Genomic DNA, 10,869 nt, shown 5'->3' on the forward strand with positions numbered 1-10,869 from the left:
GAGATTATTCTAGAAGGAAGGTGTCAATATCTTGTTCCTTCATAATTTGAAAGCAAAAGCTGGTATCTAAGTTAAGTCACCGACTTTCCAAAATTTGAATGGTATTGTTTCACACTAATAAGGAATCTTCCCAATATGTGACCAGTCCCAGCAACTATCATAGACTGCACTGTTTGCTTTTCAGTCAGTATATTATATAAAATTTCCCTTAAAAGGAATCATCTTACAAAATGATATGTACATGTATATAAATGTATATACATTAGTCAAATGTGAAACATCACACTTTCTTCAAAACATATTACATTTTAGAAACATTTACAACATAGTTTGTGACTGCCCAAAACAAATGCTTTTACAATTAGTCACATTTTAACACATATGTTCATTAAATAAACAACCTACAGCTATTACACATGTAACAAAATTTATCCTCGCCCTAAAATGTTAAACGTTAGTATCATAGTTTCACAAAATTTGACTTCTAATCACATAATATCGAATAAAACAATTATCTCTGACAGTTTAACAAAAAACTTGATTTAAACCTCAAAAATTGTTTTGTTTTAAGTTAGCTTTTAGGTTACACCTACAATATAAAGACCATTATAATCAGGACTGTCAAATTTAACTGACCAAATAAAACTTTCCTGCAAGTTACTTAAGAAACATTAAATGATCATCCCAATATGACCATAAATTGTTACCTTCTGTTCTGTTTAAAATGAATAGCTTCCTCATATAAGAATTCCAAGTCCCTAAAGTGATTTTCTATTTTATATGACAAATGTCTATAAAAGGCCTCTTCCCAATTGAAATTTTCTTTAAAATCATGCAGTTTTCCCAAAATTCTGAACTTACCCCAGGTTTTACATTTCCCAAATTAGCAATTATAGTGATAATTTCCCCTAAAATCAAGAGGCCTTACCCAATTAAGTGAGAAAAACCACTACCCTAATGGGATTCAAACACACTGTGGTGAGACCAAAGTGTTTGGAAGTCAATGACCTTGACCCATTTTGCTCCAGAATCAATCTCAAATGTAAAATGTTGAGTAAAATATAAAAGTAACAAAACTTTGACTTCCATTTCAACTCAATCTTGAGCAGACTAGCCAAAAGTAGTATAGACTGATTTAAAGAAAGAAAACAGCTGACATATTAAGATATAAATAATTCATAACCTTACATTATATAATGGTCACAAGACTTTTAAGAACAATTACGAAATAATCCGTATCAAACAATCCAGAATAACATTCACTCCGTGCACTTTGTACCTCTCATACCATCATACCATCGTAGTGTCCACAAAGTTAAAAATAGTAACGTAATGCTTGACACAGTTTTTATCACATCACTAGATTAATTTTCCCTGTACCAGTGTAAGATAAACTTTCCATACTGTGAAGTTAATTAATAATCCTACATAAAATCTTAACTTAAATTTTGCTATATTAAACCCCACCCCCTTTTTTTTCCAGAACAATACATTCCTAATAATTTTCTTTTAATTACTTATTATTATTTATTTAGCTTATTTATTTCTTTTTTTCCATGTAAATGTTAGTCTCAACTTTGCTATAAAATTTGCTTTTCTAAGGCTGGGCCTAAACAGCCCCTGTTACGCTACACTAAAAATTGAAATCATATAATTACAAGTTATGCCTTTGACTTATTATTATTTAATGCCTCTCATTTGCATAAGAAGTAGCACAGTTGTTTTAACAGTTTTGTCATATTTTTCCCACTCATTTAAGTCAGTTCCTGTGAGACCTGTTCTAAAGTTTGTTGGACATTGTATGTTTAAATCTAACATGCATGTTGTCTGCTTATGATAATTGAAACATTCTGGGCTAAAAAAATATATCAAAGGGAAGTAACTCCTTAATTCTTAACCTACATAATTTGTGTAATATACTTGCCCTGTCATGAATTTAGAACAGTCCATCTAAATTTGTATAGACATAATCTCAGGCTAGCCTGGTTCTATACTAGTTGCAAAGGCTTAGATCATCTTCAGTTTCAGAATGTTAAGGGGATAAATCATGTGTGCAGAAAAATAAAGCATGTCAGACAATGTAAACCTTATAGACTGCTAGTTTTAGAAGATTTTAGGGTTTCAGTATTGACACGGTTTTCTAGCCAAGTTTGTTTCTTTTCTTCCAAGCCCCCCCCCCCCCAAAAAAAATATTTTTTTTTTTAGATATATTATACTGAATAATGCTCCCAAAATGGCTGCAACTTTTTTGCAAGGGAGGTAAATACTGTTAAAGCTCATTTATCATCACCACAGACACTCAAATACATGTACCTTCTTAGCTAAGTTTATAAAGTGTTCAAAATTTAATATAAAGGAAAATACTAAACCAATAGCAATTATAATACATGTTGGCAGAAATTCAAAATTGATCAAATGAAAAAACCAAGGCAAACAACAATCTCATTATTGAACTTTAACAATACAAATTTCAGTAGCAATATATGTAGTTTAAACAACACATTTAAATGAAACCAGAATACATGAAAAAAGTTAACATATGTGTAAACTGTAATCATACCAGTATATACATGATATATGCCTGTCATAGGCCCAAGTAGGTACCGACAATATCATGTCTTATCCCAATAGCGATACATCCGTTACAAGCACCACGATACATCCATACATAACGTAGGCCGTAGCTGTGATGTGATCAATGAAATATATCTGCATTATACTCCTGAATTATACAACCATTAACAGTAAACCCCCCCCCCCCCTATTCCACAATCAATACAACCATCAGAAAACTAGAAAAATGCAGGAGGACAATTGGGTTAATATTTTTTTTGTACGCTCTTGGGATACTTCTAGCATGACTTTGTTTTTTTATTGGTTTCCGAAGTAATTTCAGGGAAATTTTTATGTCAAAATGGAGATGTGTGCCAAGTTCTTTATAGAACTACATTGGTATTGGAATATTTGGAGCAAGTCTTTCTAGTTCACCCTGAAATGCTAAATTCCTTAAATGGACTTGTCTAGCTTCCATTTTTGGAACTGTCCATTACCACTTTTGGAGGTGTTATGATGAAAATTTGGTCAACAAAAACTATAGTGACTGGTCAGACTGCAGAGCTGTATAGGCCTGGCTGTAAAATGATGGCAAACACTATACATATCCAGTTTCAGCAGGAAGATGTGAAAATTAATTTCTAAAGAACAATTTTCACACTTTTAAATGGAAAATTATTAACTAAATTACATGTTGAACTGAACATTATCTGTGCTTGATTCATTATTAAATCAAAGTAAATTATTATGACCTCAAGAACCCTTTTCACTACTGACTTTGAATACTTGACTACTTGACTTACCCTTTTTCGAATTTGGATCAGTCCACAAACAGATTGAGAGATTTCAGGGTCAAAACATTAAAGATCAGTAGCCAAAAGAAAAATAACGTAAATATGTTTGTTTAATTATCGCCACTCAAAAGATTGTCAGATTAGGACTATCTTTAAGTGTTTTGATAGCCACTCTGTCCTTAATTGTTGTTAAACTTAAACCTCTGTCCTTAATTGTTGTTAAACTTAAACCTCTGATTTGTATTTATAATATTTAGAGGCGATAAAAATTAAATTCACCTAGAATCTTGTAAGTAAATTTATAAAACTGATGTATTGTTTGACATATAGTTCCGAGGTATTGTTTGACATAATTTTATAGTTCCTCCTTACACCCTTTCAACAGAAATTATTTTAGTTTGATTGCTTAAAAAGTTACATCAGATTACTGAACGCCATCGGATCTGTTCCTAGAACCAACCAGTACTATGCAATGAGAATATATATAGTTTCTTGCTCCAGGAAACAACCGGGTTTGAACCACATACTGCCAGCAATCCACTGATTACTATAGTCCCTCGTATTAACCACTCAACCACAATACCACAACCAATATTTACATAGCATATTTCCATGAATGTACATGTACCTTATATTATCTTCATATACCATGTATACAGTATATACATGTACAACAATAGTAACAATAAGTATGAATCACATGACGTTGATTGTTACATTGTTATATAAACTATTAGAGTTTTCTTCTTTTTTTAATATAATACAAATTTAATATCTAAAAATGGCCCATTAATGTAATTTTGGCTTTTCTGATGGAGTTGCCTGGCCTTATAATAAATATCAAGTGATACAAAACTTTGCATGTGTTACTATATACAAAATTTGTTTTAGTTTGATTGTGTAAGAAGCTTAAAGACATGCTCTAGAACCAGTTCCTGGAACCAACCAGTACCAAGCAATGAGTGTAGTTTCTTGCTCAAGGAAACAACAGCTTGCTCCTACCATTTTAGGTTTGAATCCACGGAGATAGCAAACCTTATATAACTAGTCCAACGCTTTAACCACTCAGCCATACTGCTTAACGTGCATGTGTTGTCTTTTTATGTCAGGGATTTTTTCAGGATTTTGGGAACATGACCCATACCCATGGAATTGGGAATTTCATCAGTGTATACTGTGTTTTGTTAAAAGTTGGGTAAATATGCACAACTGAAATTTTGCAATGTTTATTAAATGAATGCAAACAATCACTGTCTACGATGGCATCTTCAAACATTTAAGCACTATTACAGTGAAGAAACCCTTATTTTCAAAGATTTTAGAATTTTATTCAATATTTTTATTTTGTAACTTTCAGTTGGGAATTTTTTCCTGTAGATTGGGAAAGTAATATACTATTTTGAATTGGGATTATGACCCAATAACGGCTATAAAATAAGACAAAACAAATCCCTGTATGTACATGTAGGCTTACATGAAATTGTCCAAGAAATGTTATAAAAAATTTGCCTCAGGATCACTTTTTAATATAATCATTTCCTAGAATTGTTTAATATTTTATCTATACATGTATGCAATGACAATTCATTTAATATCCTATATTATAGAGGATTGTACATAAAAAACAGAATACAATCATTACAATATACATGTATTAACTATTTTGTCACCTTAGTGCACTTACAGGTTAATTTGTTACTGTACTAACATGATGATTTGTTCATTTTCATTATGCTATGTCTGCAGGAGGTATTTTCCTATATTGACTAAATCTAGTCCGAAGATAACATATAATATTGATCAAATGAAACCTTACCCCACTAAATATCTTAAAAGGACTTGTCTATCTTTCAATCTGGACAAAACCATTCATCTTTTATAGGGAATAGCACAATGTACATTGTACTTAGTGAATAGTGAGTGAACAGTGCAGACCATGATGATCAGACAGCACATATGTGACAGCTGATCTTGGTCTGCACTAGTTGCTAGGCCACGAGCTGATTGAAGGTTAATATAATTATGTACTGAATAATAACTTACTCATCAATATGAATATTTACAGATATTGAACAACAAATTGTTTGAAACAAATGTTTCTTTTGTAAACAAAATAAACCTTGCAAATCAGTGTCTTTTCTAGGATTCGAAAAACAAGAGGGATTTTTATAGAAAAGTGAGATATTTCATTTTGTTGATCTTTTTCCTTCTTTCTTTATGTACTAAAATTTCCCCACTGCCTCTGAAAAATTAGGGGAGAATTCTCAAAAATATGAGTGAATCCCCTATCCCCCCTCCAAGAATGGTTACTGCAAACATGCAAAAGGGAAATAAGAAGCAAGTATTAGTAAGCAATTATCGGACACTTAGAAAATAATTATTCAAGTGAATCAGGCTACTGATTTCATTTATATGTATATCTATGAATGACTTTTCAAAGGCAAGGTCAAGGCCTATTTTTACATTATCGGCATATCAAAGGTCTAATAGCATAAAAACATATAAAATTTGAAACTCTGATAGAGATCAACTGAAGAATTCAATTTTTCAAAATCTTTTTCAAACAATTAAGTTGACTTATAGGGTAATCCTTTACATCGTTGAATCAGTTGAGAAAAGATTGTTGGAAATAAGAGGGACTTCAACAAAAAAAAAAAACTGTAATAGCCCAGGAAAGTTGTTTCTATGTAATGGTCTATGTACTTTACTTGAAGAAAATCCATTACTTTTATAGAAGATATTAATATGACAAAATAATATGAATAGATGCTATTCTTAAAATGTTTTGCTGTGCAATTTATTCCAAATGCCACCCTGACCATATAACAAGTTGTTTTTGTATGTTTTTAGTTTACATTTACATAAATCAATGTTTTTAAATCACACACAGCACTTTATTTTGAATAATTCAATTCAAATTTGCAACTTCATTCAAAGTATGGAAGAAATCTGTATTAAATGCAGATCTTGTTTCTACAGAAACTGTAATGAATAAACTATCAGATGCAATTTTTATGACATTTTGTCCTTAATAATTCTTTACCTTAAACAAAATTACAACTAGTATAGAGTCTGTAGACTACATACTATATAATAATGACAATTTGTTTATTTGTAATATAATGGTAAGGTTATCCAGCCTAAAATACAATCAGGCTTTCATATTTTCAATTTTTCAATATTTGTACACTGATCACCCCTTGAAAACTATAAATGGACTGTTCCAAATTCAAATGTGGACAAATCCATTTCACAAATTCAGCAGGTTTAAGGATTAAATAAACATATATATTATTTTCCAAATAAATATTTTACAACAAAATCCACCAGTATGATTCAAGTTAAGTTATACATCAGTATGAGTAATATAGAACATATTTCATAATGATTGTATCATTTGAGAGATGACAGCAATTTTCATGTCCTACATGTAACATATAATGGGCAAAATTTTAACTATCAAAAACACATTTCAAAAAGAAAACAAAAAACATCATAATATTTAGACGATCTTTTTCAACATAGGCCACAAAAAGAGCATAAATCTGCAGCATTCTTTTAAAGCAGCACTCTTCCAGATTCATATAAGTGTGGTTTGTTCTGTCCCCAAGCTTAGCTTAATAGGACGAGCACGGGGTTTGAAATCCAATAGTTTGATTCTCAGGCAAGGTGAAATTACTCTGTGAGGGTAAATTCAGAGAAAAAGCTACGCTACAACTTCTTAGCAAATCTTAGTCTGTGACCTTAAATTATCATTTTACAGACACAAATGAAAGTTCCAGTGAATACCTTCAGTAGATGTGCAAAATTTGCATGCAATACCTTAACCACCAAAAGTAATTGGTTTTTTTAGTTAATTTTTAAATAACACAAAAATTTCAGAATTCAGTGACATCTCTATAGAGTGGCCCTCTGTATACTACAGCAATAACACCTCATGATAGCAATAACCTCTTGACACCCGACAGTAAACTTTCTTCCTAAAGGAAGACTTTACCCCTGAGGTCAAGGTCACTGTTACTAAAAATAGAAAAATGGTTTCTAGAAATTACCTTTTTAGGGCAACACCTCCCAGTCACAACCAAGCTTTTTGTTGTCCAAACAGTGTAGTTCTGCAGAGGTGGTACTGTAAATCTATGCTAAAGTTATTGGTCTTGATACAGTGACATTAAAAAGACTGAACTTACATTAATCATTGCATTTGAAGTAATCCTGAACATTGTTGCTCTCTCGTTGATAACCTTTATCTTGCTCGAGACATCTGGTGCTCCCTCCACCTGCTCCAGTTCGGTTAGAGCCCTCTGTAAGGCACTACCATGTTTGCCGATTAAATCATTACATGTGTTCAGGTCCTCCAGTTTGGAGTTGAGTGATTTAATGGTGGTCTGTATGTCATGCTTGTCTGGCTCCTCCTCATCACTATCTATAAATAGAATTGATCCATAAATATAATTGATCTATAAATAGAATGATTCTATAAATAGAATGAATCTAAAAAAAAATAGCATTAATCTATATATAGAATTAACAACAAAGAATTGCCTAGAAATAGCATATACATAAATAAAATAGTTCAGTTTGTCAGCTAAAACCTGTATCAGAAGGTCAATGACATTACTGCATTGTATTTGCAGTAAAAATAAACAAAGATAACAAGTTACAAGTTTTAAAGATATCTTATTTCTAAATCAAAACATAAATAAGACATTAACTATAGTTAATATATTTTCAATGATACTGGTTGAAATAAGGAAATATCGTCAAGGATAAATATCACAAAGAGTACTTGAAAACAGATTATATCTTAGTCAATACATGTATCTAATTCTAAATCATTATTGTTTATACTGCATGACCAATTTATATTGAAAAGTTATTTTCTTCTATGTGCTAGAGGTGGGTATAACGTTTATATTTAAATTCAAATTTAAAAAGCTGTCATTGATTCTGTGCAAAGCATATCGACCAAATATTGATTTCAGTTTAGAAATATTGATGTTACATTGAATTTGATAATATGTTAATTACTTATAATTACTTGTATTTATAATTTACTTTTATACCTCAGTGACCTGTTTAAATATTTCAGTAAAATGCATGACAGTTTATGTACTGTTCATACAATTATGATGTGTATGTTTATAATGTATGTTTATGAATGACGATCGCATAGTATTTTCTGGCTATTTTTCATCACTGCAATGAAATATGTCCATTTTGTAACCACAGCATGGTTTTAAACATGTAGTTTTGGCTGGGCACCCGTTTCCTTATGTACATGTACCTAAGACAAATTTTCATAATTTCTCGGCATTTCATAAATTAGTCAAAACTATCGATTTTTTAAAGTATATATCGATGAATAATTGACAGAAATATATCAACAGTACATCAATTTTATATTTTATTAATGAAGGCTCTACAAATTCAGTGAATTTCCTGCTAATATAACAGACTCCGATAAAAAGCCTCTTCCCAATTTAAATTTTCTTTAAAATCATGCAGTTTTCTGAAAAATCTAAACCTTAACCTGTTTTTTTTTACTTCCCAAATTGGCAATTTGAGCGGTATTTTTTCAAAAAATCAAGAGGCTAAGGCCTCTTCCCAATTAAGTGAGAAAAATCACTGAAATTATATAATCTGAGAATAGAATGATTAGTTCAAACATACCCGGTTCTAGCATTCTTATTGCATCAGCTTTCGCCAACTCTAGCGCAGTCACCCATTTCTGCCGATCTACTTCTGACGTTGCTTTAAGATGAAAGGTGTGGTTACCACCACTAGATATGACTATTGTACACGAATCAGATGTTGTGATAAATGCTGTGGCTAGATTTATAGTTCCTCGGCACGTATGTGTCATCTCGGCTTGATTCCTGTAATAAAATATTTACGATATATGAGCTGCGTCACGACAAAACCAACATAGTGCGTTTGCAAACCAGCATGGATCCAGACCAGCCTGCGCATCCGCGCAGTCTGATCAGGATCCATGCTATTCGCTTACCAACTCTATTACTGTAAAGTAGAAAAACTGATAGCGAACAGGATGGATCCTGATCAGACTGTGCAGATGCGCAGGCTGGTCTTGACCCATGCTGGTCGCAAACCCACAATGTTGGTTTTGTCATGACGCAGCTCAAATGATGTTGCATCAAAACACATGTCCTTCGTTAATTTACAGGGTCTAAAAAGTTTAAGGTGTATTTGATAAATGATATTAATAGATGCCGATGATATGCATTTGTATTGATAGGGTAGATGGAAATTTCATTCCGAAGACAGTTCGCACCAAGACAGTTCAATCCAATAAATTAAACAACTTTTAATTAAATAAAATTTCTATATATATATATGTTTAATGGTATTTTGATTAATAAATGGCCATATGATATAAGATATTCCATTGAATTTAAAGGGGATTTCAGAGTCTTTCACAGGGTTACCGCTTATTCGGTCGCTCAGCAACGGCGCTAAATGCAACAATATATTAATTCTAGCGTATAAAATCTTTAACTGGCGAATTTTACAGGCCCCGACAAGATAAAAAAATATCCGACAACTAGTACACTGAAAAGTCAATTATCAGCCTCATTGGCCATAATATGAAATAATTTGTTTGTTAATCAAACTGTTATCCTCAAAATGTGTGACACTTCGATAACATGTCAGGATGAAAGTGTCAATATGTTAACAGGAACAATTTACGTCTTTAATCCCCTGACTTAGATCACTTTTAATTACACCTATTAAATAAATGATATACCGTACTTCATTGTTAAAAAGTACTTGGTATCTATTTCATTTTATTTTCATTGATTTTTAGATAAAGTTTATTTATAGTAATGTTGTTCTTTTTTCTTTTGTATTTGCAGAATGCAGTGGAAGCTGGAAAGATCTTGCCTCAGTCAAGTCAGTGAGAGTGATTTTAAAGAGAGAACTGCTATAGGCAAAACAGAACCTCCCAACCTCATTACTGACTTACAATAATGCTTTTGATTACATTTATGTTGTCATGTTTTTATTTGAATGGAATTTGAAATTCATGTATTTATATGTCTATTTTACATAATAAACAGCTGTAATAAATAAAATATTATAAATACATGTATGTGTTTGTAATCACAATGATATATAACTAATAAATTCTAGCATATCTTAACAAAGATAGTCATGTCTCCCTTTCAGAATTATTGGCTCCAACTTTAAACGCCATTGGCTGGAACTTTTTCTGTTTGGTGAATTTGGTGGCGCAAACTAAAATTGACCCAGAGGGAAGCCTGTTTCAATCTGTCTGCTAAAGGAATTCGAAATACTAATTAAAAAGAACAAAATTTACTTTTCTTGAGCTGATATCATCCAGTCTTTTTTATTATTTCTATTTCTACATCATATTGCTTTAAAATTGTTTACGCTCACTCTAAGCAGGTATACATTGTACACATTAAAGAGACAACTATGAGATACAATCCGGGAACCAGTCCCTAGCTCTTATAAAATAGACCCCTTGGTTCTTTTACAT

The 10,869-nt window shown here is 31.6% G+C and overlaps 1 protein-coding gene across 4 annotated transcripts in view; it reads right to left on the minus strand.

Moving 5' to 3' along the window:
* The window catches only part of LOC132732399 (oxysterol-binding protein 1-like), a 28,508-nt gene extending 19,278 nt beyond the window's left edge, over positions 1-9,230 (minus strand). For 3 of the 4 annotated variants that reach the window (XM_060718813.1, XM_060718812.1, XM_060718814.1), the window contains exons 1-2: positions 9,018-9,230; positions 7,535-7,770 (exon numbers count right to left, since the gene is read on the minus strand). In XM_060718813.1, the coding sequence (XP_060574796.1) occupies positions 7,535-7,770; positions 9,018-9,210 (429 nt within the window). In that variant the 5' untranslated portion in view covers positions 9,211-9,230. Of the gene's footprint in view, positions 1-2,560; positions 2,674-7,534; positions 7,771-9,017 lie in introns of those variants that run through there. The other variant, XM_060718816.1, reaches the window with a different exon arrangement.
* Positions 9,231-10,869: the final 1,639 nt, after the last annotated feature.

This window comes from Ruditapes philippinarum, unplaced genomic scaffold (assembly GCF_026571515.1).
Source record: "Ruditapes philippinarum isolate M1 unplaced genomic scaffold, ASM2657151v2 ctg7632_1_1_1_1, whole genome shotgun sequence".
Taxonomy (NCBI): domain Eukaryota; kingdom Metazoa; phylum Mollusca; class Bivalvia; order Venerida; family Veneridae; genus Ruditapes; species Ruditapes philippinarum.